This window comes from Balaenoptera ricei, chromosome 15 (assembly GCF_028023285.1).
Source record: "Balaenoptera ricei isolate mBalRic1 chromosome 15, mBalRic1.hap2, whole genome shotgun sequence".
Taxonomy (NCBI): domain Eukaryota; kingdom Metazoa; phylum Chordata; class Mammalia; order Artiodactyla; family Balaenopteridae; genus Balaenoptera; species Balaenoptera ricei.
In genome coordinates, this window is record NC_082653.1 from 52,567,733 (window position 1) to 52,595,639 (window position 27,907).

The following is a 27,907-nucleotide window of genomic DNA, read 5'->3' on the forward strand; positions in this document are numbered from 1 at the left end:
GCCGCTGAGACTCCACCCGCCCCCGGACTCTGTGATCCGCCAGAGAGCGCCCTGACTCCCCAGGAGGCACTGTGGCTACCACAGACGCCTGTGGACCCCCATGGAGCTCGGTGACACTGGCTCCCCCGCCCCCTGTCAGGACACGCAGAGGGCGCTATGACTCCTCCCCCAACGAGGACGGCGGCCTCTGGTTCCCGTCTGTCTCGCAGGTCACCTCTGCCTGTCCTGTCTCTGCCGGCTGGGCGGCCGTGTCCCTGTCTCCCGCTGTGTTCAGCCTCTTTTTTGCCCCGTTGTGTCCCTGTCTCTTGTCTCCGTCCGGCTGTCTCTCTTGGCCTCGGCCTCAGGATTCCTCCACCCAGGTCCCACCCTGAGGCCCCCCCTGCACTCCTCCTCCACCCGCTCGGGACCGGACGTCGTGCCCACGCGGGCGCGCGTTCCCAGGTCTACGCGTAACCCGGCGCGGCAGCGACTCCGGCGGGCACCCCTGCCGACTCCCGATGCCCCAGCCTTGCCCACAGCTGGGCCTGGCAGCCACCCGCCCACTCGCGCGCGCCCCCTCGCCTCACATCGGGACCCGTGCTGAGCCGGCGCATGCTCCTGCCGCCTCGCCTCGGGGCGTCAGCGCGCATGCCCGGAGCCCGCTGCCCCAGAGACCCGCGGGCGCCGCGGGTGGGCAGCCGGCGGCGCGTCTCGGCGGGGGCGGGGCCGCGTGCGCGCGTGCGCAGAAAGGCCGACGCTCGGTAGCTCAGTTAGCTGAGGAGAAAGCGGCGCGGCGCGGCGCCGGGAGGTGGGTTCTCGGCCAGCGCGACGGGCGGAGGTAGGTGCGCGACGGGGTGGGCGGGGGCGTGACGGCCCGGCGCGGGGGCCGCGGGGTCTGGTGGCCGACTGTCACCGCGTCCCGGGCGTGCTGACGGAGGGGGCGTGGGGGCCTGGCTGCCGGGCCTCCGTCCGAGCGGGGCGCGGGGGCCGGCCGCGGCGCGGGTGGCGATTCCGTGGCCCGCGCGCCCGGAGCCCGCGGCCGTCCGCCGGGCACTGCCCGCCGCCGCCGGCGCTGCCCCGCGGCCCGAGCGCCGGGCAGGGCGCGACGTGGGGCCGGAGCCGACCTCGGCCCCGCGGCACACCCACCCCGGGGGTCGCGCCGGCGCCCCTCACCAGGCGCTGTCGGCGCTCCGGCCGGCTCCGGGCGAGGCGGCGGTGGGAAGAGCTGGCTCTGTGTCACTCCTTCCTCGGGCGCTTTCGGTCTCTGCGGGGTAGGAAATCCTCTTGTGGACTCGAAATTGCAGCAGATTCTCTGATAACGTTCTGTCTTCGAAGACCTACAGCTGCTCCCGTTCTGGCCCTACGGTTGCCCCAGGATGACACGCCGCCCACCTGCCGCCTAGGTATCTACCCAGCCTCTGAGCCCTGTCTGGCGGGTGCCTCCTGGGGTGGCCGCTGTGCCAGGCGGCAGCTGTCCGCCAGGCTGTGCTGGGGGCGGAAGCGTTTCCACAGGGCCCCTGGGCGCTGTGCTCTCTGAGCCTTGAGTAAGCACAGCTGGAGGTCGGGGATGGGCTGCACTCGGTCAAGGTCCTCTTCTGGCAAGGGCGCTGGTGGCCTGGTGGCCTTACTCGGTAGGGAACAGACGAGCGGTGGGCTTCCTGGATTATCACTTGCTAGGCTGACACTAAAGGCCAGAGGCTGTCTGAAGACCATCTGGGCAGTGCGGAGGCACGGGTCAGCTGTTAGGATAGCGATGTGCCTGGGAGGCACAGGCCTGGTGGCCGATGTGGCTGTGGTTGTGATGCTGGTGTTGAGGTCTTTACCTAGCTGCTTATTCCTAGTGAGGAGTTTGCCTGCCTTTCCAGGGCCAGTAGAAGGACTTGAAGGTGGTTTTCCTTAGTTCTGTGTGTGTTTGCTCCCAGGTTAGCAGGAACATCTAGGCAATTACCGGGGGGAAAAAATCCCATTATTCATCAGATATAGCGGTTTATCCTACTTGAGGCCGAGGGCTCCCCTCTGTCTTCACTTTCTAGCCCCAGCACACAGTAGCCACCTGTAAACATTTACTTAATTGCCTTAAAGATAGGTGTGCTGGTTTTTTCTTTTTAAGGGATACAGGCTTGGAGAAACAAACCCAGGTAAGAAAAGATCAAGAAATCCCGCAGAGGTTTTACAGTTTCTATTTCTAGACAGTGGTACAACCCCCACATATGCATCCTTTTATCCTGAAGGTTGGTCCTCATTTAGTCTTCTCAGCCCTCAGGTAAAGCTTGTATGAGAAGTGTTTATCCAGTAGCCAGTGCTCTGTTTAGAAGCTCATCTCTTCCTATGAACAGGGCCGGAGCCACGTCGCGTTCATCTTTGCTCCCCCATTGCCTCATATGGAATGGGCCAGGGGTTCTCCCTGAATCGTTGTTGAAATGAATCAAGGTGCTAAAACTAATGCAGTGGTTTTCATCTGGATGAAGGGTGACCTTCAGGGGATGTAAAGTAATCTAGTAATCTAGGCAGGTTTTTCATAATAACAAAATTCACCCTCTGAATTTGCAAGTTCACCTGCTGGTGAGCCATGCTAGCTGTCGCTGACCACACCTGCCAGGACTGTCCAGCAGGCCAAGTGACCTTGGGCATGCAGTGTTGCGCCTAAGTCTCATTACAGTCTGAGCCAATCTCAGAAGACATATTTAAGTGTTTGCTTTTAGATGGTTTCTGGTTTGAAGTACATAAGGACAATGAAGCAGGTTATAAAAAAGCACTTAATATTTACCCTGTTCAATGTTTTACCTGTTTGAGCATAGCTTCTCTGTTATGACAACTCTGTGCAGGGAAGAAAAAAGGCCTTTTCAACTCGAAGCAGCAGTTTCAGTGGCTGTTTCAAGTGTCACTTTCCAAATGGAGATAATATCAGAGAAACAACACCTTGGGCTTTTCACTAAGGACCAATCTGAATTCATTATTTGATGATTTTTGTGATTCTTTCAATGCAAATTTATGCAAATCATACTTCACATGATGAGGACTTGTGCCTCATATTCTGTGGCTACAAAGTTGAGTGAGCCTGTGCCCTTGAAGAGCTTAGGGTACAGTGAGGAGACGGGCCAGTGAACTGTGGCACTGCGGTCGGCGCTCTCACAGAGGCAGACGGAGCTTGCTATGGGCACAGAGGGGTGGAGTCCAGCTGGCCTTTAGTGGGGGCTCCTGAGAAGGGCTCAAATTAAATTTTGAAGAACGGGGAGTCCCTGGCAGTCCAGTGGTTAAGGCTCCATGCTCTCATTGCCGAGGGCATGGGTTCAATCCCTGGTCCGGGAACTAAGATCCCATAAGCCTCGCGGTGTGGTCAAAAAAAAAAAAAAAAAAATTTTTTTTTTTTTTTTTGAAGAACGAATGGGAGTGGCAGGACCACATGAGGGAACAAGACTTCCAGGCCAAGGGACGGTGTGTGAAGTACAGGAACACAGCTCCCACCCACCGGCTGTTGGGAGAAGGGCAGTGGGTAGCTCTGGTGGTTGGGGTGAGGAGAGGGAGATGAAGTTAAGGAGCTAAGCTGGCGGCAGTCAGGAGAGGCCTTGAGTACCAGTCCCGAGTTTGCATTTTACCCTGAGAGTGGTGGGGAGCTGCAAAGGGATCTCGGGTTTGTGAGTGACTGGTCAGATTGTGCCCTCATGGGTGACCAGGCAGTGGTGGCCAGGGTGGGTTGGTGAACTCCTGCACTGAGTGAGGGTGGTTAACAGAACACGGGGATATACCTGGTGGGACAAAAGGCCCAGCACCAAGGAAGGGCAGTGGGGACAGAAAAGAGAGCAAGACCTTGAGACAGGTGGCTGCGGGGATGGGCAGGACCAGGGATAGGACTTAGGGACCTAAGTCCAAGGTTGAGTGACTGGCAGCTGGTAGGGCCGTGCCACACAGAGTGTGCTGGAAGGGACAGGCCTGGGAGTGGGTGATGACTTGCGGTGTGGAGATGTTGAGCTGAGGGTTGGTAAGAATTCCTGGATAGAGATTGGTCTGGAGCCAAGGAGAGCAAGCACAAAAGTGTTCTGGGCACTACTTCCTGTGTGGCACTGAAGCCAGGGAGTGGGGTGGTGTGGAGTGAGAAAAAGAAGACTGAACCCTGGAGATGCCTGATGTTTCATGTCTGTAGACCAGAGTAGATAAGGTAACAAAAATCTGATAATGATCTCTTGCCTTTTGGGGGGATGGGGGCAGGATAGTGGGCTTTTTATTTCTGTCCTAGAGCCCCTGTTTGTTGGTTAAACAGCAAAATGTAAGATACTAAAGGTGCAAAATCACATGATTGATTCCCGGGGCTTCCTGTCACATGTGTGTTTATTTGCCTTTTGGGAAACTTCCAGATTGTCACTCATCTCAAAGGACCTCATTCCCCTCCAGCCCGACGGTTGGTCCTCTCAGGGCGTTCTCACAATTAGATCTCTGAAAAAAGGCCTTCTCAGACGCAGAGATAGACCCAAGGTTGCAGAATGCTCTGGGTCCTGTCGCTCTCCTTCCAGGACCCCAGTTTCTGTGTAGTGCATCAGCATTAGCAGCAGGTGGGACTTCGGAAAGACTCTTGAAAATACAGAGGCCAAGTGTATAGTGCCCCCTCCGTAATCTTTCCCCCATGCTGAGGGGCCGCACGGAGAGGGTGAGGAAAGGCTGTTGCAAAAGGAGTTCCTCTTTACCCACAGGAGGCACATGGCCCCCAGGGCTGTCCTGGCCTCTGAATAAGTGTCGTTAGCAGTTATCTTAGTCTGTTAGGGAACCTGCTCACTTAGGGATACGTGCAACAAGCTTTCCTTCTGTCTTGTGCAGTTATGGTCCCCTGCCTGGCCGTGGGACCTTATCCATCTCCCCTGGGTATTGCCCAAGGAGCTGCTGGCAGGGGTCACGTGTGCGCGGTCATGGTTTCTCCCTCCAGCCTGCACTCTCCTCTTACAGGCCATTGAGAAGCCACTACACATGGCTTGGCCTGTTTCGCATAACCTGAAACTGTGTCCGCCTAATTGTTACACAGTTTTAATTGGGTACCAATTGATTACCGATGGGTGATTCTGTTACCAATAAAAGCCCTTCCACTGTGTAGCATTCTAAATGTAGCTCATTACCTGTGTCCCACCAAAAGCTTCCCTGGCTTCTGTCTCTTCAGCCTTTCCTTGAATCAGTTTGTCCTCATTCCTTAATTATCATCTGTAATTCATTTTTCAGCAAGGGTCATTCCCGCCTTCCTATCTTTCTAAACCTGTGGGCCTTCAAAGGATCCAGGGGTATACATTAACTCCACTTGCCTCTGGTTTCTTTCCCTGCCTTCCTGGGCCATCCCCTCCCCACCTCCCAGCACACAGGAGCACTGACCTTCCTCGGCAGCCTGGTGAACCCCAGGCCTCTGTCTTGGGCCCTTTGGCTTCTTAGAGCCCATGAAGCTGGGCTGTAGAACTGTCTTTGAATCTGAGCCATGAATGACACTCACCGGCCCCAAACAGCTATGCTCTCCAAGGCCCTGTCCTGTTCGCATGCTGTTTCTGCTGCTTCCTGGACGAAGGCCTCCTCAGCCTTCAGGATCTAGGCCAGGCAGGTGCTGGCTAGGGAATCCTTCCAGACCCCTCTTTTCTTGTGGGCTGGGGGCCCAGACACCCTGTGCTTTTCTCTCATAGCATCTGCACCTGAGTTAGCATGGTCAATACACCATGTCCCCACGTCCAGAAGCTCATTGAGAGCTAGGACTGGGCCTTGCATCTTCATATTCCAGCACTTGATACACTGGTGTTCAGGAAGTATCTTGAATGCCTACTAAAATGATTAAACCTGCAAGATTCCCTCGCAGCCCAGCTCTGTTGTCAGGCCTAAAGATACTTGCTGAGAGCCTGCCATGTGCCCAGCCTTCCGAGGCACACCTATCACAGGCACCTTGCTCAGAATTCAGACCAGTCAAAATTCTAGCTTCTGACAGCTGCGTTTTCTCCCTCTGCTTCTCATTTTGTGCAGCTAGTTGGTTTCTCCTATGCCCTTGGGGGCTGTTTTCCCAGACCTGCTGTTGGGAGGACCTTTTGAACTCAGAAGATAAAGATCTTGAATTAGCAGAGCCCCCTTGCAACCCCAGTCCCTGCTTGTGGGTGGACCAAACCAGCGGTGAGCGGGGGCTGCTCCTCATTGTGGTGCACAGGCTTCTCATTGCAGTGGCTTCTCTTTGTTGCAGAGCACAGGCTCTAGGCACGGGCTTCAGTAGTTGCAGCACTCGGGCCCTAGAGCACGCGGGCTTCAGTAGTTGCAGTGCATGGGCTCAGTAGTTGTGGCGCACAGGCTTAGCTGCTCTGTGGCATGTGGGACCTTCCCGGACCAAGGATCGAACTCATGTCCCCTGCGTTGGCAGGCGGATTCTTACCCACTGCGCTACCAGGGAAGTCCCAGTGCCAAGTCTTAACCACTAGACCGCCAGGGAAGTCCCCGAGTCCCTGCAGAAAACCTTTCAAGTGGCTAATACGGTTAGGACTCTGCCCTGCTCGGGTCCCATCCATAGGCTCAGTTGCCACTGGTAAGACCTGCATTTGAACTTCTGACCGGCGGCAGCAGATGGGCCAGCCAACTGGACTGCGGTGCTGTGACTAACGCCTCCTTAATGGTTACGCCCCTTTATACCTGGCACATGCTCTCCATTATGTGCCATCAGCAAAGGGCCCACTATCAGGTTCCCGGTAACTGGCAGCCTGGCAGTCACTGTGGAATGCCAGTTGCCATTAGCATTTGAAAAATCCCAGTGCTGCTTCAGGGCTGAGGCGGAGCCCAGCCTGCCTTCTCATCATGTGAAGATGTCTGCTGGGAAGGACACACGCCTAGAACAAACAAGTTGGCAAATGGCCCCTGTTATTTAGAGTTAAATTTCCCTCTTGGGCCCAAGTGGTTTGGGATTTTCCTGAGTCTCCATTTGTTTCCTTCTCTTGCTTCCTCCTTCATGGGTACACTGAGTATATAGTGTGAGACACCTGGGCTCAAAGTCACAGTAGAGTAGAAGAGCTTGACTCATAAGCAGCTCATCACAGAGGCCTGCCAAGTTCAAACAGACCTGGACAAGGAGGGGTGGAGTGTGGGGAGGTCGCCCTCAGTCCTGCCTGTGAGGTCAGGAGTCTAGAAGGGCTGGTGAAGGAGGGGGCATTATGGGCCGAGGCTTGAAGCAGACTGGCCCGAGAGGAGAAAGAACAGGTGTGTCCTGCCTTTCCCCCTTCCCACTGTCAAGACTCCTGAAGCTGCCCTACCTGGAGGGCAGGTAGGGCCAAATCCTGAAAGGAGGGGGGGTGGGGCGGTGGGCGGGAAAGGGTTTCAGGTGGAGAGTGGGGCAGAGTGGGTTGGGAGTCAGCTGAGCTGTGTTGGAGTCACACAGAGTGTGTGAAGGTGGGGAGACTTCAGGAAAGCAGTTGGAGGTATGGGACCTGAGAATTCTTGGCTGAAAAGAAGATGGATTTCTGCAAAGGAGACATTTGAGGGACAGGAACAGGAGCAGCAGCAGCCAGAGAGGCAAGGAGACAGACAGAAGGGGTTTCTGGAGGCCTGGGGAGAGGAGAGCTGAGAGCAGTGAGGTCAGCTGTGTGTGATTCAGGGAGATAAGGGCTCAAAGGTGTCTGTTAGGTCTGGCAGCCAGGCGTGAAGGGCGAGGGGGGAGACATACAGCCTGCTCTCCCCGGGAGCTTGACTGGGAAGGAAAGAAAGAGGAAAGGCTTAGCTCAAGGGGAGTGCCGGGTGCTGGGATTGGGAGTTGGGGGCCTGTCTAACAGATCCAGGACCAAGGGTGGGGGTGCAGATCAAGGGCCAGGGTCAGACAGGAGAGGATGCTTCTTGCCTAACACCGGGTTCTCAAGGAGAGTGGGAGATGTGAAGCTGTTGGCTAGTGTGGGGACCAGGGGCGGGTGCCGCGAGGCATGCTGAGGGCTGCCAGGTGGCTCCCTGAGGGCTGCCAGGTGGCTCCAAGGGCCACGAGCAGGGCAGTGTGATTTTCTCTCTACAGTTGGTGCGCGGGCGTGGAGAGGCATGCCATCAAGCTGGCCTCTCGTGGGGCTTCTTCTGGGTAGCTGAGACAGGAGCATGGGAGTGGTGGAGCTGAGGCTTGGAGGGTCAGGTCTAGGCTAAGCAGCCAAGTAAAGTCACAAAGGGCTGGCGGTGCAGGGAGATAGAGTTATGGTGAGTGGGAGGAGGGCAGTGAAGAGCTTCAGGACAGTTACAAGAGAGTGGGGTGTTTGTGATATGCGTCCTCTGAGTGGAGGAGTTTCTGGGGCTGACCTGGGTGTAGATGAAGCATCAGAGATGTAAAGGTTTCTAAAGTTGGGGAGCTTTGAGCCAGGTCTGCCTGCTTGACCCTCGAATGCCCTGCAATGAGGGCAGCTGAGGGGAGGAGGCCAAGAACTGGAATGAAGTGTGTGACACGTCCTGGGGAGACCCTGGAGAGAGGGGGCAGGGTCCCAGGGAGAGCCCCCTGCTTTCTGGCCTGGAGGAAGGGTGCATTAGGGGAGAGGATGAGGAGGTGGGGGATTGTTTGCTACAAGCCAAGTTCCAGAGCAAGAAGAGAGATGGGAGTTGGGAGTGAGGTCAGTAAAAAGCAAGGCAGCAAAGGAAGTAAATGTGGGGGATCGGTGACCGTAGTCACCCCAATCAATGACACTGTCACCACCAGTCATCTGCAGAATCGGGAATCATCCTACTGCTGAGGCCTTGGGCGGGGAGATGAGTATCCTCGACCCAGGGCTCCAGACAGAGTCTTGACGCTGTGTCTCCGAGGCCTCCAGCAGATCCTTGGGAGTGGGGTTGGGCATTTCCCTGGCCTCTCCCTATAGATGGATGGGAGCACTGGGCCTCTCATGAGGAAGTCAGACTTGGACTTGAGAGGAAGGTCCCAGCCTGAGGAGAGGTTGGAATGCATCCTGCTCCAGGCCCCACCCACCCCGCCCCTTCTGGGTGTCCTAGGTGGATGGCCTCAGGGATAACTCCTACCCCCCACCTCCGTCCACCTTCTCTGCTTCAGAGCTCCACCTGCCATACCCTACCCACCAGCCCAGATTCCCTTCCAGGCTATCCCACCCGCCCTGCTCCTCTACCCAAATACCCTGCAAGCAGAGCCACAGGCAGGAGGTCATCTGCTCTTCCCTGTCCTGCTGCCATATTCCATGCCTGGCACCCTGAGATCTTCTTATCAGGCAGTGACCATGTCCTGTAATTGCTGTGTCTTTCTCATCCCCAGACCTCACATACCCTGAGGGCTAAGAGTGGGGCCACTAGTTGTTTGAAGGATTCGTCATTCTGCGTCCTGGCTGGGGACCGATGGTCTCTGAGGGTGAGGGGCTCCCTAGAGAGCGCGTGCTCTGAATTCCACCCTGGGGAAACTGCCTGAGAGGCGCGTACGTTTCTTGGTCACATGGAACTCCTCAGGCCCAGGACCTAGCGCCTCTCACTGCCCCTCCTGCCCATCTGTCGCCCCATTCTTGGCCGGTCGGCAGGGCTGGAACCAGCCTCCTTCCTCTTTCTTTGTTTCCTGATCTCACTCTCAGGAAACAGATGTGGGGTTGCTCAGAGTGAAGGGGAAGAACTGAGACACAACCGTGCAGCACCCTGTCCTGTGGTGCAGTGACTAAGGCCCGGCCAGGCTGAGCCCCGGTTGCTTGGGCTATGAGCTATTCCTGCAGCCAAGGGGGAGGGCGGGGAGTGGTCAGGCTGGGCTGGGCAGGGGTCAGTAGGAGTGGGTAGGATTCCTGGGGAGCACCAGGCTCCCTCTGCATAGGGCTGCCACTTTCCACCTGGGCCACAGTTGGCTCTTTGGTGGCCTCCGGGTGTGTGGAGGGGCCATCCATGAGGCCCACTGGGTGACACAGGAGTCCAGGAGCCAGTGTAGGTGTCAGGGCTGAGGGCTGGGTGTCTGGGCAGGACCTCAGCACAGCAGCCCAGGGTTCTGCCTCACCTGAGCTGCTCTGGCATTTGCCTGAGAGGCATCTGTGTCATAACAGGCACTTTAAAATGGAGCACTTCCTCTGCCCCACCAAAACCCCACCCCTGGGCCAGAATTCTCTGTTCTTTGCTTGGGTCTTTGCCCCCCACCCCGAACAGGTCACCACATCTGGTGGAATCCACCCCATCTTCTGCATCCTCCCTGGCCGGCTCAGCCCAGCCCAGCCCTCCTCCTGCCTCCGTTTCTGGACTCTGCCCTCCTTCCTCCTCGGCCACCAGGGGTTTTTTCTAAAATGCAGATCTGATATGTCACCTTCTGCTTCAGCTCTTCTCCTCCTGCTCCCTCTTGTGTGGGGATGATGTCCGGTCTTCTAGTGCAGCTGGCACAGAAGGCCATCAGCCCCTCGTATCCCACCTCCGGCCACTCCCTACCATCTCTCTGAGGCTCCCCAGTTTGCCGTGCTCTCCCTCATGCATTTGTCCCCACCCCCGCCTTTGTACACTCAGGTACCATTGCCCCCTCTGTGGCACTCACACCGAGTCAGCGCCTGCCTTGGTGGTCTGCCAGTGCCCCGCCTGGGCTCTTGTAGTCTCACTGTGGATGCCGTGACCACTGGTCTCCTCGAGAGCTGTCTTTTACCCTCGTATCCCCGGTGCCCTGCCCAGAAAAGGAACTTCGTAGAAGTTTGTTAAATGAATCAAAGTTTGAGTCAAGGGGAGGCATGATGGGGTGCTGGGCCCTCTGGGAGAGGCAGCCTGTAAGGAAGGCATAGTGCCCAGTGTTGTCGGGTGGTTAAGATGGGATCACCCAGGCTTAATGTGGGGGGGTCTGTCACATGCAAGAGAGTTTTTTTCAAATCCAGCTGTTTGGGAAAATCATGTTCCCCACTAAAAAGGTAAGAAAGGCAGAGGTCTTGTGACTCATCAGACCATGGGTGGTGCTTTGGGATAGCAGTGTGGCATTAAGAAGCCAGCCCTCGGACTTCCCTGGTGGCGGTGTTTAAGAATCCGCCTGCCAATGCAAGGGACACGGGTTCGAGCCCTGGTCCGGGAAGATCCCACATGCCACGGAACAACTAAGCCCGTGCGCCACAACTACTGAGCCTGTGTTCTAGAGCCCACGAGCCACAACTACTGAGCCCACGAGCCACAACTACTGAGCCCACGTGCCACAACTACTGAAGCCCGTGCACTCTAGGGCCCATGCTTTGCAACAAAGAGAAACCACTGCAATGAGAAGCCCGTGCACTGCAACAAAGCATAGCCCCCGCTCGCCACAACTAGAGAAAGCCTGCGCGCAGCAGTGAAGACCCAACACAGCCAAAAATAAGTAAATAAATAAATAAATAAATTTATTTAAAAAAAAAAAAAGAAGCCACCCCTCAACTGGCTGAGGAGAGAGTGCAGTGGGGCTGGCCCTCCTGGGTGACCTGCGCTCCTGAGATGGGAGAGGGGTCGAGGACACTTGTGGGGTCACTCTGGAGGCAGAAGTGGCAGGTACGGGGTGGGGGGCTCCTCCCACCCCACTGGCCGCCTCCCTCTTCCTGTGGGCACACTTAGGGGGTTCACCAAGGAGGGCAGAGTTCGGGTTTATTTGACCTCCCATGGGGTGTTCCCAGCCAAAGCGTCATCTCACAGGAACTCACCTCCTCAGAAAAGCTTCCTGGCCCAGGGCCCATGGGACTGCAGTCCTAGAGCTGCTGAAGGGGCCCCCTAACACCCCTAAATAGAGGTCACTTAGTTCCACTTAACGTTTTTATTTTTTCTTTTTAAGGAATACTTGCGTTCCATTAGGCAGCCTGAACTCTCAAAACAGGTATAGTATTTGTGAGTAAAGGGACATGACGGTGACTGGAAGGGGCTTCCGGGTGGGGAAGCAGTAGCACAGGCAGGGAAGGGGAAGAAGGGCCCTCGAAGAGGCCATTCGGAGGGACCATCCCGAAGAGAGCAGGGGCCTTCTCGGGCCCGTGGGAGAACCTTGGCAGCAGCCTCCTGTGGCTGCACTGCCCCCTTAAGGAGGGGCACGGTTCGGCCTCACCACAGGACTGATCGGGCATTGGCATTGACCTGCCTGACCCCATCACTCCCCAGACGTCCCTGAGCCAGTGCCAAGCCAGTGCCCAAGGAGCAGTAACCACGAGAGGCTCTCAGGACTTCTGAGCTGCCCTGCTGAGCCAGGCCGGGCTGAGTGCCTTCTATAAACAGGCTCAGTTAATCCTCACAGCAGTCAGCTTTTAAACCCCTCCGTTGGATCACATACCCTCCCTGCTTCCCACTGCACTTATAGTCCAGGCTCCTCCCCATGCACGATCCAGCCCATGGATGTCTCCGCTCTTCTTTCTCACTGTGCCCTGGCCGTACCGGATGCCTTTCCCTTCCTGGAGCAGGCCTCTTCCTGCCTCGGGGCCTTTGCACGCGCTCTTCTCGTGGTCCAGAGTGACCTCTCCTCAGCTCTTCTGGCAGCTTCCCTCTCATCACTTCAGCTCAGGAGAGGAGCGGTCCTCCTGACAACCCTAGCTGAAGTAGCCGCCACCCTCCAGACACACTGCATGGTGTCCCCACTATCTGAAATGGTCACTGTGTGCAGTTCTTGTGAGTCTAACAGGATGCTGAGCAGAATTTTTCCTGTTTTCCCAGAGTTGCAGGTTAGGCCCAAAGCTAAGGACAGAAAACACAAAGTTCCTTCCTACAGTCTAAATTCAGGGAGCTGCAGGCAGCTGGGGCCAGCCTCCTCCCACAGGGCTGATGGAGAGGTGCCACCCTGGAGCCAGCCCTGCCCCCACCCCCTTCTTCTGCAGTGAACTTGAGACTGGGGGGGGGGGGCGGTGCTTAAGGTGAGTGCAGTGTTTGTGATTAGAATTCACTCCCTCCCTCCCCTTCCTGAGGCTGAGGGAAAGTGGTTTCCCAGGGCACCTGCCGCCAGGGCCCCGCTGGCCGAGAAGAGTGGCCGCTTGCCCTGGGCTGCCGCAGGGCAAGGGGGAGTGGGAGAGAGTGGGACGTGCCTGTGTGCGGGGTGTCACCCACACCCCAGCCAGCGAGCCCAGAGTAAGAGCTTAACCCACAGGTGCTGTGTGGGGATTAATGTCTGTCCAGTGGCTCATATTCATCAGCTCCATTTTAGAGACGGGCACCAGCTGTTCGGGGAGGAGGCGCAGCTTATCAGAGGTTCAGCGCAACAAGCAGCAGAACTGGACTCTGAGCCTGGCCTGTCTGACTTTAAACTGGCTCGCTTCCCGAGTAAGCTCCTGCTTCCCTTCTCTACCACTGGCCGCCAGGCGTGGACGGGGGAGCACGGCCTCCTTCCCGGGCCTGGCGCCTCAGTCAGGAGCTAGGGGACTGGGGAGCCGGTGAGGCCTTGTGTTCTGAGTGGGAGCTGGAGGTGTGGACAGTGTTGCAGGATGGCTGCAAGCCGCAGGTGGGACAGCTGGGGGAGGGTGTACCTTCACCTCCATACGGTGAGTGAGGGTCCAGCCCAGTGACTTTGTGTTTTTGATCTGTTTCCCATCTCCTGACTTCCCCTTCCCAATAGCCAGCTTAAACCATCTAACAGGGTTGTGGATGTGTGTGCACGTAAATGCAAGAAAAAGGTTTTGAAGGACATGCACTTAGATGTGAACGGTGATTACCTTAGGTAGAAGAGGGAGTAGGATTGAGGGGGTAACTTAAACAGGACTTTATATTTTTACTCTATAATTTTGTATTACTGGATGTTTTCATGATTATGTGTTTATGTAAAAAACAAACCAAACAAAAACCTGCCCTGAGACCTGGCTTTATAGATGCCTAAGGAGGTCATCATAAGCCTTGTTTGCCTTGCTCCACAAACACCATGCTGTCTTTTCAGGTGGGAGGAGGCCTGCAGGGATCCAGGACCTCCTTCAGGGTCTTCTGCATCTGTCTTTGCCTCGGAATCCCCAGGCTGCAACAACTTGCTACAGCAAATAAAACGGTGGGGGACTTCCCTGGCGGTCCAGTGGTTAGGACTCTGCGCTTCCACTGCAGGGGGCGTGGGTTTGATCCCTGATTGGGGAACTAAGATCCCACATGCACTGTGGCACAGCCAAAAAAGAACAAACAAAAAGTGGGTCTGCTTCTCCCTGAAGGTCCTTTCTGAAGGAATTTGCAAGGAGCAACAACCGTTTTTGGAGTTTCCAGTTTAATATTCAACCTGAATCTGAGGCCACTTGAGCAAGGTTTGGCACTGTCCTGCCTAGCTCTTGTTCTGTTTATAAACATGTTTATTACCCTGACGAGGAGTGGGTTCCATTCGAGAAAAGAGGATGGGCCTGGGGTCCCTCCAGAGGCTAGTGGGCTCAGAGCCTAGAACGAAAGATGTAAACTCTACAGGTAATTCACAACCTGGGGAAATGGGGGAGCCCTAACTGCCATCCCTCCCAGGACAGAGCAAACAAACCAACTGCCATTTGGGATTCTTTTCTGGGGAAGAAAGTTCCATCACTGTCGGCACCTGGTCCTGCTGTGGGTAAGGTTTTTCCAGTGGGACGTGTTAAGTGGATGTTGTCACAAGACCTTATTTCTGTGGGAAAGTTTCTATAAAAACAGTATCAATGGATATATATCCAGGGACTTGAACAGATACTTGTACAGCTGTGTTCACAGCAGAATTATTCATAACAGCCAAAAGGTAGAAACAACCCAAATGTCCATCGACAGATGAATGGATAAACAAAATGTGTCTGTCCATACAATGGAATATTATTAGCCATAAAGAGGAATGAAATTCTGATGTTGCAGGGAGCAGGGATGAATAGGTGGAGCACAGGATTTTTAGGGCAGTGAAAATACATTTTATGATACTATAATAAGGATACATGTCATTTTATATTTGTCCAAACTCATAGTATGTACAACACCAAGAATGAATCCTCATTAATCTATAGATTTGGGTGATGTGTCAGTTTAAGCTCATCGATTGTAACAAATGTACCATCTAGTGGGGAAGGTTGATAACAGGGAGGCTGTGCATGTGTGGGGGCAGAGGGTATGTGGGGAAATCTCTGTACCATCCTCTCTAGCTGTGAACCTAAAACTGCTCTAAATAATAGTCTTAAATTCAAAAAATATATTCTCATACATGCTATAAACATAGATGAACCTTGAGGACATTATGATCAGTGAAATAAGCCAGACACAAAAGGACAAATATTGTATGATTCCACTAATATGAGGTCCCTAGAGTGGTCAAATTCATAGGAAGTAGAATGGTGGTTAACAAGCTGGGGACCAGGGGATGAGGAGCTGGTGTTTAAAGGATGCAGAGTTTCCATTTGGGAAGATGAAAAAGTTCCAGAGATGGATGGTGGCGATGGTTGCACAGCATTGTGAACGTACTTAATGCTACTGAACTGTATATTTATAAATGGTTAAAATGGTAAATTTTGTTAGGTATATTTTAACACAATAAAAAAAGCGCCACCATATCAAGGTGCTTTCTCAAGACATCTTCTCGAACATAACAGGTTTTACATTACAGTTCTTTCCACTCAATATTTTTAAAATGTTACTTGCTTTTTATATTTTCAGATAAATGTTCTTGATGCAAGCAGAACCGGAATGATCTGGTCATTTACCAAAACTCACTGAAGCAAACCCTTGTGATAACTCCGGACAGTGTACCATCCCAGGTGGAAAGGTTAGTCTGAGGTGCATGGGCAGACTATTGTGCTTTAGTGTTGAGGACAGTAGCCTTTGGCAAAAACAAATGTCAAATTGCGGTATTCTGAACAGTAGACTTCTGTCTTGCCGTCCACATGCAGCCAGAGACTCTCAAATAGCACATTTTATCCTTTTTTTTTTTTTTTTATGTCTGCACGAATCTCAATAGTTGCCCATAATGGAGAAACAGCACCAAATCCCCCAGTACTTCTGGTTCATTTGGTTCCAGAAATGTCTAATTTTGAAGCTGTGACACCTTCCATTTATTTCTCAGCCCTCATGTCTACTCCCCACCACTGAGTCTTCTCTGGAATACCTGCCTGAAACTTAGCTGTTATTTTTAGAAAGTTAAGAGCTGGCCTCCAAATTCCAAGCCAGGGGTCCTGGGACAGAGTAGGTGTGTGTCTTCCTCATGATACACGGCTGGTTAAAGGCCTGAAGCCTTTGAGAACTGAAACGCAGCATCTGTTGACTTCATGGAGTCTTCTTGACTAGCTGCTCCTTTTACAAGGCCCACAGGCTGCAGGGTGAAATGTGGGGGCCCGGTGGGCCACCCACCCCCGAGCAGAGAGTTGTTTACAGTAGAGTCAGCCTCTCGAAGTCCTTTCTCATAACCCATAATCTCATGATCCAGAATCTATGTGACCTCCTCCAGTATCTTCATAAGCCCCATGGAAAGAAGTCATGCTCCAGAGTTGGTAGTGAATTCTCAGAATGTCCACTTATCTTAAATGGAAACCCTACTGATACTTTATAGAAAGACTAAAACAGGACTTCCCTGGTGGTGCAGTGGTTAAGAATCCGCCTGCCAATGCAGGGGACACGGGTTCGAGCCCTGGTCCGGGAAGATCCCACATGCTGCAGAGCAACTAAGCCTGTGCGCCACAACTACTGAGCCTGCACTCTAGAGCCCGTGAGCCACAGCTACTGAGCCCACATGCCACAACTACTGAAGCCTGCGTGCCTAGAGCCCGTGCTCCGCAACAAGAGAAGCCACCACGATGAGAAGCCCCCGCACCGCAACGAAGAGTAGCCCCTGCTCGCTGCAACTAGAGATAGCCCGCGCACAGCAACAAAGACCCAAAACAGCCAAAAATAAAAATTAATTAATTAATTAATTAAAAAATAAAGTATACAATTAAAAAAAAAGACTAAAAAACATGTTTTTTAAAAATGTAAACCTTTATACACGCATACTAAGCATGTTTTTTTTTTAATTAATTAATTAATTTATTTATGGCTGTGTTGGGTCTTCGTTTCTGTGCAAGGGCTTTCTCTAGTTGCGGCAAGTGGGGGCCACTCTTCATCGCGGTGCGCGGGCCTCTCAGTATCGCAGCCTCTCTTGTTGCGGAGCACAGGCTCCAGACGCGTAGGCTCAGCAATTGTGGCTCACGGGCCTAGTCACTCCGCAGCATGTGGGATCTTCCCAGACCAGGGCTCGAACCCGTGTCCCCTGCATTGGCAGGCAGATTCTCAACCACTGTGCCACCAGGGAAGCCCCCTAAGCATGGTTTTTAATCCTGTAGGGTATGGGACGGCAAACAGGTTAGCAGAGAAGCCTCGGACAGATCGCTGGTGGATTTAGCTGCTCTTCGCCCCCTCCTGGCAGCCCCGGGCCTCCTCCTGGGCACGCCCTGCGCTATGGACTCCCCGGGCTACAACTGCTTTGTGGACAGAGATAAGATGGACGCCACCATCCAGGACCTGGGGCCCAAGGAGCTGAGCTGCACCGAGCTGCAGGAGCTGAAGCAGCTGGCGCGCCAGGGCTACTGGGCCCGCAGCTACACCCTGCGGGGGAAGGTGTACCAGCGCCTGATCCGGGACATCCCCTGCCGCACGGTCACACCAGATGCCAGTGTGTACAGTGACATTGTCGGCAAGATCGTGGGCAAGCACAGCAGTGGTAGCTTGCCCTTGCCCGAGTTTGTGGACAACACGCAGGTGCCCAGCTACTGCCTGAACACACGGGGCGAGGGCGCCGTGCGTAAGATCCTGCTGTGCATCGCCAACCAGTTCCCTGATGTCTCCTTCTGCCCCGCGCTGCCTGCGGTCGTGGCCTTGCTGCTCCACTACAGCATTGACGAGGCCGAGTGCTTCGAGAAGGCCTGCCGCATCCTGGCCTGCAATGACCCCAGCAAGAAGCTAATCGACCAGAGCTTCCTGGCCTTCGAGTCTTCCTGCATGACGTTCGGGGACCTGGTGAACAAGTACTGCCAGGCAGCCCACAAGCTGATGGTGGCCGTTTCAGAGGACGTCCTGCAGGTCTATGCGGACTGGCAGCGCTGGCTGTTTGGGGAGCTGCCCCTCAACTACTTTGCTCGCGTCTTTGACGTCTTCCTGGTGGAGGGTTACAAGGTGCTGTACCGCGTGGCGCTGGCAATCCTCAAATTCTTCCACAAGGTGAGAGCTGGGCAGCCACTGGAGTCAGACAACGTGAAGCAGGACATCCGCACCTTTGTCAAGGACATCGCCAAGACTGTGTCTCCCGAGAAGCTTTTGGAGAAAGCGTTTGCCATCCGCCTCTTTTCTCGGAAGGAGATTCAGCTCCTGCAGATGGCCAACGAGAAAGCTCTGAAGCAGAAGGGCATCACCGTCAAGCAGAAGAGGTAGGCAGGGGCTACCATCAGGGCCCGAGTGGGGCGGGGTTTTGGGGGAATGCATTCTGGGTGCTTGGGGCCTGAGCCTGTCCAGCCAGCCATCCGTGTGTGGATAGAAAGCCACGGGAAAGGAGAAAGCCTTCCTGGCTACAGCCACAGGCTGCTGAGGCAACTGTGGGCGCAGAAGGCATAGGGTCCTGTCCCCGGGTACAGGGGCCATGGCTGAGATGGAAGCTGGATGCTGACCATGGCCGCAGCAGGTCCAGCAGTGAGCCAGGCTGGCCTCCTTGGGTCATTTTAGAGCAGCTCCTGCTCCACCACTCTAGCTCTGGGCTCCCTTGCTGGCCATTCTCGTGGCTGCTGAGCGTGGCCCCCTGCCCTGAGCACAGGCCCCTGGGGAGCAGGCGTGGCAAGGGCCCATGGTGTCCTGATACCTTGGCAGCAGATGCTGTGAGTGTACTCTAGGTGTGGAGGCCTTTCTTGCAGGCCAAAGGCAGGCATATCCTGGGCATCAGTACTTGCAACTAACCTCTCCTTGTCTGTTTTATTTTTCTTCCTGGTCTCCATGTCTGTTGCTTCCTCCTGTTTTTCAGTGTTTCACTTTCTAAAAGGTAGGTCTGGAAACCATGTCTCCACGCCTGGCTTCCCTCTGTCTTCCAGCCTGTCTGCTTGCTCTGGCTCTCAGCGCTGGCTTCAGCAGTGCTGCCTCAGAGCCTGGCCGAAGTTCAGGCCCTGTCTGTCTGCCTGTCGGTGCTTGGCTGGCCAGGAAGCATTGTCTTTCAGAGCTGACTCACTCTCTATCCCCGTTTCTTAGAGAAAAGGTGCTTTTGTCCCCACCCAGGCTAGGCACTCTCCCCTCTGTGTAGCGGGGTGGGAGCGGGACTCCAGGGGGACAGCTCCACCCTGTTTCTTCCTGAGGGCCCCTAGAACCAGGCTCTGACCTGGCTGAACAGGTGAGACATTTCCTCCAGGCTGAGCTCACACAAGAGGCTCTGCACACCTTCAGGGTGGGGGGCGTGGCCAGGGCTGGGGTCGCAGCTGTGCTCTGACCTCTTCCCACTCCCCCAGGCAGTTTGTGCACCTGGCTGTTCACGCGGAGAACTTCCACTCAGAGATCGTCGGCGTGAAGGAGATGAGAGACATCTGGTCATGGGTCCCTGAGCGGTTTGCCCTCTGCCAGCCCCTCTTGCTCTTCTCCTCACTGCAGCACGGGTACAGCCTGACCAGGTAATGCCCAGGAGGCTGGGGAATGCTGGGCCTGCCCTCCCAAGGCCCCAAGGTATGGACTCCAAGGGCCAGACAGTGCAGAAGGGGTGGAGTGAGCTGTGGAGTTGCCCAGCTTCTTCATCCTGTCCCCACTTCTGGGAGGTCATGGTGGGGCTGGAAATGAGCCTTCGAACATGGGCACCTGGACAAGGCCGTGTCTCTTCCTGGGGGGCCCTAGAATTGGGAGCACCTTTTCTGGGCATCTCTCACTCCCAGGCCACCCAAACTTCAGGGGTCATTACAGTACACGCCGTAGCTCCAGGCCCCCACGTAGGTGTTGTGATGACGCGGGAGGCAGAGTTTCCCCCCGGGAGCTTACAGAACTGTCGGGACAACTTGAGGCGGCCGGCCTTGGTTCACTACTCCTCCACCCTGCTTCATCAGTCCACACGCCAGGTCCACGTTGGCCCTGTGGGCTGTGCCGGGCCCTGTGCAGGCTTCCCCCAGGGCATACTGTCTCCCAGGGTCACTCTGCCAGGCGTGGCCGCCCCCCTAGAGCCTCAGATGGCAGGTGGCTTCTGACCCAAGCTCTGGCTTGGGTCATAGGTGATGCAGTCGGGGCTGGCCCAGCCCACACGGCAGGCACCGGAGCTGTGCTGACCTGGCCCCCACTTCTGTGCAGTGTGGGAGGCCTGCTGAGGGACGGCTAAGCAGGGCCACCAGGGACGCCAGCCAACCCCTGGGCACCTGGTGCTGGCACAGCGGCAGCCTCAGGCCTCCTCCCAGCTTCCGAGGACGTTCCGAGCTTTCCCAGAGCAGGGACCTGTTCCTCTGGTTCTTGCTTCCCCGAAGCACCTGGCACATGGCTCTGTCTGCTGGGGGCCCTCTGCCATGCAGCTTCTCCTCTGTGTCACACCAGGGCAGAGAGTCCTGGGGCCTTTGACCGCTTGGCCTGCGGGCCTCCTGGCCAGGGCTCCATCTTGTCTGAGAAAAGTGCCCGGGCCAAGATGTTACCATCCAAGCCACTGTGCCTGGTCCCTGGGAGAGGAGGACAAGCAGTTTCCAGGTCCATCCACCCCCAGACAGCCTGGGGCAACAGAGGCTGGCTGGAGGTGGCACAGGGAAGGGGGTGCAGGTGTAATTGTTACTATCAGGACTGGCATGTGTGGTCTCTGCCCCCAGGTTCTATTTCCAGTGTGAAGGACACGAGCCCACCCTCCTGCTCATCAAGACCACGCAAAAGGAGGTGAGGAGGGACCAGAGGGAGCTTGGGGTCCTGGCGTCTGATGAGCCTGGGGAGTCTGTGCCCCAGAGAGGATGGGTGTTCCCCGATAGCCCCTACCCAGGCTCCCTGGGCTTAGGGGTGCAGAGCAGGGCCCCTCTACAGAGAGCCCTCTACAGAGAGGTGACTCTAGCCTCCCCTAGGACCCCCTTAGTACCCAGAGCCTCCCTGTTTCCCCTTGGGGTCCAGGCCCCCAGTCTGACACAGCCTGGCAGTTTAGAGGAGCTTTGCAGAAATGCCTAGTGAGTGAGGCCTCACCTCCTCCTGCAGTAGTTGGCCAGCGCCAGGTGAGTTGTCTGCCTTCACCTGCCTCCAGCCCCTGACAGGTAGTTCTCAGGGCCTTGTTCTCTGCAGTGCTGTCATCTGGAAAGCATCTAAGATGTCTAGAATAAAGTCAGAGCTCACACGCCCCAATCCTGGGGGTGTCTGCATGAGATAGAGGCTCCTCGTTCAATGGCTCCCAAACCTGCACCTGTGGGAGTTTCAGTTTCTTCACCCTGTTCCAGAGTCTGCATCTGCCTCTCCAGGAGAAGCCCGGGCATCTGTGTTATAGCGGATGACTCTGATTGTCAGATACTTTGGGCAAATCCTGTAGCCACTCAAAGGAGTGACTCTCTAATGGTGAAATCAAGCACTTTGCTGGCTGATGGGAGGGTTGGAAAACGTTTCTTGAGCAGGGGTGCTTCCTGGAAGCTTCCATCTGAGGGGCCTCCCTGGCGCTGATGCCCACAATCAGAGTGTGGATATGGAGCTTATTCCCATGCTTTAGGGCCCAAGAGGGAAATGAAAATATCCCAAGTAAGCTGATGGCGGCCGAGGCAGCCCCCGTGCACGCTCACTGCCAGCCCCACGCCCTCCAAACTCTTGACTTTCCCTATTACTCTCCAGCCCTGGTCCTCAAGTGTGAGGGGGGCTGTGACCACAACAGCCCCAGCTGTGACTGTACTGTGGCCTCTCAGCAGGTCCTGAGTGAGGGGACGCTCTTGCAGGCAAGCAGGGCACAGCTTCACCCTGGGCCTTTCTCCCCAGGTATGTGGAGCTTACCTGTCAACAGACTGGAGCGAGAGAAACAAGTTTGGAGGCAAGCTGGGCTTCTTTGGTACCGGAGAATGCTTCGTGTTTAGGGTGAGTGGGCCTCCCTGCAGGAGGTCACCCCCACTCACGTGACCCTGTTTACTTCCATCAGAGCTGTTACCCTACAGGCTAACCTCCCCGTCTCCTTCTGGTTTGTGATCATTGGACCGTGAGCTCCATGAGAGCAGGCAGGCCCTCATCTGCGCTGTGCGGCGCCATCTCCCAGCCCCCACTCGGGGCCTCACTCAGGGCACTGATGATGAATTGGGTGGGAAGGGGGGCGGGAAGCGGGCAGGGGCCCTGTGGGCGCCATATGCCAACTCCTCATGCTGCCCTTTTGCCCTCAGCTGCAGCCCGAGGTCCAGCGCTACGAGTGGGTGGTCATCAAACATCCGGAGCTGACCAAGCCTGTGTCCTTGGAGTCTACCACCATTCTGTCCTCGCCCTGCCGCTCTTTGTCCTCAGACCCTGCTGACCGCCTCTCGCCGTTCCTGGCTGCTCGACACTTCAACCTGCCCTCCAAGACGGAGTCCTTGTTCATGGCCGGGGGCAACGACTGCCTCATCATAGGTGGGCGCCTCCCTGCACCTCAGGCTGGGCTCCTGTCTGCCCTTGGTCACTTAGCCTGGGAGGAGGGTACGGGGTCGTGGGTGGCTGAAGCCCCGGGCCAGCCCTTGCTGAGCCAAGTGGTAGGTACCTCACCTGAGGGACAGGCAGAGCCCCTGTGATGGCGGAGGAAGGCAGCGGGATTGTTGGGGGTGGAGCATGCATGCGGGGCAGGCGTGGGGACCTGAGGCTGCATGCTGGGGAAGTGGGCTCACTAGCAGGGTCTCACCAGGAGCCGGGGGACTTTACAGAGTGGAAAGCCAGCCCCGTGGTTTTAGAGAGGCCTCTGGCAGGGCTGCGCAGGGACGGCTCCAAGACTTGCCCTGTCCAAGTGGAGATGCTCAGGAGCAGGAGAGCCCCTTGGGGGCAGCGCTGGACAGCGGGCAGCCACTGACCAAGCATCCCACAGGTGGAGGGGGCGGCCAGGCGCTCTACATCGACGGGGACCTGAACCGGGGCCGCACGGGCCACTGTGACACTTTCAACAACCAGCCCCTCTGCTCTGAGAACTTCCTCATCGCTGCCGTGGAGGCCTGGGGCTTCCAAGACCCTGACACCCAGTGACAGGCGTGAGCTAACGGTGACCGAGCTGCTGCTGTAGGGTGGGGTGGTGGCTGGGCCCCTTCTTCAGGGAGGAGGCAGTGAATGAAGACCGCCACCCCGCCACGTGCGTGGGCACCATCAGGGTGCAGCTGGGCTCTGGTGCTGGGCTGGGCAGTGGTGCCAGGACCTCAGCTGGCCAGGCCTGTCCCTCCTGGCCCTTCTCAGACCTGCCCATACTTGCTACTGTCTCCACCTCGGACTCAGGCCCTGGCTGTCCTCTGTGCAGGCATCCTGTGCCCAAGACTGGAGGGCTTAAGTCTTGCAGCCCCTGAGCCTTGGTTCTGTGGGGTGAGAGGGGTGGGGGAGATGAGACTGGAAAGGCAGAAGGAGCCTGCCCCTCTAGTGTGGGTCCATGGCACCCCCTGCTGGTGCCTGTGAGCATGGCTCCCAAGCAGGCCCTGCGGCCTCCTGCCAGGCCTGCTGCTGGTGGTTCCCTAGGGGTGTGTCCGTCTTGGGAAGACAACAGGCATGCTGGGGACTATTCCTTAGCAGGAGCATCTGCCTGAAACTTCTGACTCAGTTCCCTCCTCCCCATACTGGCCTTCTGGGGGTGCCTCTCAGACAGGAACGGCAGGGTGAAGGCAGGGAGGGCAGGCTGTGTGCAGGGCTTTGGGCCCCTCCCGAGGGAGGGCCGAGGGCCAATAGGGTGAAGGGCTGCAGGGGACAGTACGTATCCTTGTGTTTCTACAGAGCCTGATGCTTCTGCTGGGCCTCAGTGTGTAGTCACGCCTAAAGAGGCCGCCCAGGGAGGGGCCTTCCGTGACTGACCTCAAACCAGCCAGCATTTCCAGGGGCCTGCCTGGAGAAGCCTGGACCCCTGGAACCTTTTTCAGCCCTCCTCCTCTCCAGCTCGGGCCCTCCTTAGCTCCCCTCCAGTCCTTGCGGCGGCCGCATTTCGCTGCAGTGACGTGGCCCAGTATCCTGTCCAGACCCCTCAGCACGGCGTGCTGGCCTTGTCCAGCCCTACCCATCTCACCTTCATTGTGCTCCACACGCCCTCCCCAGCTCCCTGCCCCCGAGGCACCTTCCTGACGCACCCCTCTGCATGGTACTAGTTCTCCCTCTGTGTCTCTCAGGGCTGTGTGAGCCCTGCAGGGAGTGGCCCTCCCACCCCATGACCTCCCTCAGCTGGTCCTGAGGGCCTGGGCACACCCCTGAGGAAAGAGAGGAGAAGCGGACACCCAAGGGGCTGTGCCGAGGCCATGGCAGCCTGGGCCACAGATGCCAGGGGGTCCTGCCTCTCCATGTCCCCACATGCCACGCCTCTGTCCTCCACACCTTGCTTGCTCTTCCTGTGGGGTGCTCATCCTCCCCTGCCCACCTACTCAGATCCCCCCGAGCCAGGCCGAAGTGATACAGAAGGAAGGACCGGGAACCCTGTGTGGCTTTGGGCAAGCTAGTGAACCTGTCTGGAACTCAGTTTCCCCAACTGTAAAATGGGGCTAGTCATCCTGCTGTGCTGTCCCCACAGGACTGCTGAGAGGCTCTGAGGGGCCAGTGTGAATCCCTGTAGAAGGGAGAGGTGTTGGGAGGTGGTGTCACAGCTTATCCCCACCTCACCAGACCCTGCAGCCCTCGCTGCCCCCTGTCTTCGAGCCCCCACAGCCCTCACCTGTACTTTGGTGTTCATTAAACACGGTCTCGTTACATGAACTCCAGGGATCCCGAGTCTGGTTTCTTCAATTAGGGGGACCTCCCGGGCCTACCCGCCCCTAGGCATGCCACCGAACGGGGTGCAGCCTCCTGCTTGTCAGTGTTCTATCACGGGAACGTCAAAGGCCTTTTAAAAGCATAGCCTTTCAGAAGCAGCTGAAGGCATACCTGAGCGCTATTTGCATGGCCCCCTCTGTAAACTTCCTGAACTGGGGTGTTCTTTTTCTGGTGAGTAAGTCCAGAGGGTTCTCTGTGGCTGCCCCAAGGGCCCCCAGAGGTCTGGCCCAGGGAGGGTGACTGCTGATTAGTCACGATTTCTGTATCATGAGATCTTCATGTGTGCATGCAAAATATTCAGTTTCTTTGAATTTCACATCTTCTCCCTAACTTTTCTGCTAAACTAAAAGGTATGTGGTTATTATCTTTATTTTTTATTCTTACTATTGTCCTTGTTATCTGATATTAGGTGTTAATATTCTCTATTATTTCTTCCTGATTATTACTAGCATTTTATGTTAAAAATGAGCCAAAGTTTTATGGATTTGCATAATGAATTATTTGTTTTTCTAGAAACATTTGAAAATTTATTTTAAAAACAAAAAATTAGGGACTTCCCTGGTGGCACAGTGGTTCAGAATCCACCTGCCAATGCAGGGGACACGGGTTCGATCCCTGGTCTGGGAAGATCCCACATGCTGTGGAGCAACTAAGCCCGTGTGCCACAACTACTGAGCCTGCGCTATAGAGCTGCAAGCCACAACTATTGAAGCCTGCGCACCTAGAGCCCGTGCTCCGCAACAAGAGAAGCCACCACAATGAGAAGCCCACGCACTGCAACGAAGAGTAGCCCCCGCTCACCGCAACTGCAGAAAGCCCACGCGCAGCAACGAAGACCCAACACAGCCAAAAATTAATTAATTTTAAAAAATTTTAAAAAGAAAAAGAAAAACAAAAAATTGAACATAGATTAAACCAGTTCATTATCAAAGTGGACTGTATGCATTTAAGGCTTTAGAAGATCAGTTTTTCAAAAATAATTTGTAATACAAGAGTAAGTCATTTGTACTTTATGAGTTTTTCAGTTTTAATTATTGAATTAAAATAAGTATTTTGGACTTCCCTGGTGGCACAGTGGTTAAGAATCCACCTGCCAATGCAGGGGACACGGGTTCAAGCCCTGGTCCGGGAAGATCCCACATGCCGCGGAGCAACTAAGCCCGTGCGCCACAACTACTGAGCCTGCGCTCTAGGGCCCGCGAGCCACAGCTACTGAGCCTGTGTGCCACAACTACCGAAGCCCGCGTGCCTAGAGCCCGTGCTCCACAACAAGAGAAGCAACCACAATGAGAAGCCCGCGCACCGCCACGAAGAGTAGCCCCCGCTCGCCACAACTAGAGAAAGCCTGCACATAGCAACAATGAAGACCCAATGCAGCCATAAATAAATAAATAAAATTTAAAAAAATAAGTATTTCAATTTTTCCTATTTTTATAAGTTCCATGCTTATTATTTTTTTCAGGTTTTCAGGGCAACTTGTTTTAGAAAATTCTGAAGATTTCACAAGACCTTCAGATTTCTTTTATCTATTTCCTGAAGCCACAGAGCCTTTGTAATAGTCTCCTTACATATTTTATGTTTAGTAGATTCAGTTTTTGTCACTTCATTTTGAAATAATTTTTGATTTACAGAAGAGTTTCACAGATGGTATAGGGCTCCCACAACCCCTCCCCACCCTCCCTCAGTGTTAACAGTGCGTGTTTATCAAACCTAAGAAATGACCATTAGTACGATGCTGGAAACTTAAACTACAGTCTGTGTTTAGATTCCCTCAGTTTTTCTATAGTTGTTTTTGTTCCAGGAACAGATTTAATTTTTATAACTGTTTACTTCCCCACATTTTAATTGAATCCTGAATGTCATCAAGTTCACATGACTAACACCAGTCAAAAAAAAATTGCCATAATTAGGCCGTACAGCGACTGCATCAAATATGTATTCCTATATCTCAACAGTCCTCCCCCAACTGTCATGTTTGCACAGAGAAGTCGCCAAATGAGGCAGGAGTGCCAGGCACACCTCGCAGGTGCTTCACCCTACGATGTCAAGTTAGGCAGAAAGAAAAGCGTTTGCATGTTTAAAAATAACCTGTTGTAAAACAAAGAATTTATGATCTTCGTTATATACGTGTCAGACTGCTCGAAGTTAGGTGCAGTGTCATGTGACTCATGTCTGGAGCTGAAATGCCTCCCACGTGTGCAGACCCACTCATTTCACCCGACCGCGTGGAATTTATCAACACTGCACTTGGCGACCAAGGAAGCAAAGTCAGTGGACACACTCACACAGACACTGACCCATGATGTGACATGGGACACGCCAACTAACAAAAGCTTCCGCCTTAGACCGCTAAAGCCCAGGTGTGGCTGCTCAGTTAGGTTCCCCATTAGATGCGCCCCTGGTTGCAGGGAGCCTGCAGGTCTGATCTTGTCCAGTGATATGGTTGACAATGTGGTGAAGCTAGCTCAATCCAAACTATCCCCGCCCCTGTTTTTATCTTCACACAAAGATACAGGAGCAAACCCCTGTTCTATTTCACCCTGAAGTGCGTTGACTGGCAAAGAACACGTTTTGTCAAAAGTTTACAAGCTAAAGATCGAAGAGAAGAGCTGTGTGAATAATTTTACCTTCTTGTTCTTGTCTAGGATGGTTATTGGCTGAAAAATGGATTACTGGACTGACACTTTGGAGCATTTAAATGAATGTAAAAAAAAATTCTGAGGACCCTGTGGAAATACGTGTAGTGAGCGAATGTGTAACTTTGAAGCAAAATCTAACTTTGGAAAAGTAAGTGATTTAGTGATATGTTTGGTCAGTGTTAATTTTGAGTTCTAAATAAAATGAATGAGAACAAATGGATCAACATCACTGTGAAGTATTTGATGTGAAAATGTTTCAGTGGGATGGGAATTCCTGAAGGAACCACTGGACATGAATTTGAGGGACTGCATTAGCTGATCATGATCAACGGGGAGAAGTTTCTTCATTCCAGAGATAGATCCTCTGCTGCCTCTGGTGCCAACCAAGTCTTCCCCTGATGGATTTTGTCTACTGTTGTTCACGGCGCCCGGCATGTGGACGTGCTCCGTAAACATGAGGAATGGCCATCAGAAAATGTCGCCCAAACTTCTCCGTCCAGAATTGCAAGGATCCCTGTCCGTGTAAAACTCAGTGTCAAAAAAGTCATGCTCATTCAAAATAAGCATATTCTATCTGGAAGTTTATAGAAGTCACTATGAATGTTTTTTCTAATCCC

At 54.7% G+C, this 27,907-nt stretch overlaps 1 protein-coding gene across 12 annotated transcripts; it reads left to right on the top strand.

The window, feature by feature from the left end:
- The first annotated feature begins 728 nt into the window (after window positions 1-728).
- TBC1D24 (TBC1 domain family member 24) lies at window positions 729-27,860 on the top strand. 12 transcript variants are annotated; one of them, XR_009497512.1, is made up of 12 exons: window positions 747-817; window positions 11,672-11,713; window positions 13,742-13,846; window positions 15,442-15,550; window positions 17,100-18,179; window positions 19,239-19,397; window positions 20,559-20,622; window positions 21,688-21,783; window positions 22,080-22,302; window positions 22,748-22,907; window positions 27,297-27,438; window positions 27,551-27,860. XR_009497512.1 is itself a non-coding variant. In XM_059896321.1 (11 exons), the coding sequence occupies exons 5-10, from the start codon at window positions 17,215-17,217 to the stop codon at window positions 22,900-22,902; spliced, it is 1,662 nt and encodes a 553-aa protein (XP_059752304.1). In that variant the 5' UTR covers window positions 747-817; window positions 11,672-11,713; window positions 13,742-13,846; window positions 15,442-15,550; window positions 17,100-17,214; the 3' UTR covers window positions 22,903-22,907; window positions 27,297-27,860. The 12 variants fall into 12 exon arrangements, 11 of the variants coding, with proteins under 11 accessions (XP_059752297.1, XP_059752296.1, XP_059752299.1 ...); XM_059896321.1 differs by having other exon boundaries at window positions 27,297-27,860; XM_059896323.1 differs by lacking the exon at window positions 27,551-27,860 and having other exon boundaries at window positions 22,748-22,918; window positions 27,297-27,354.
- The last annotated feature ends 47 nt before the right edge of the window (window positions 27,861-27,907 follow it).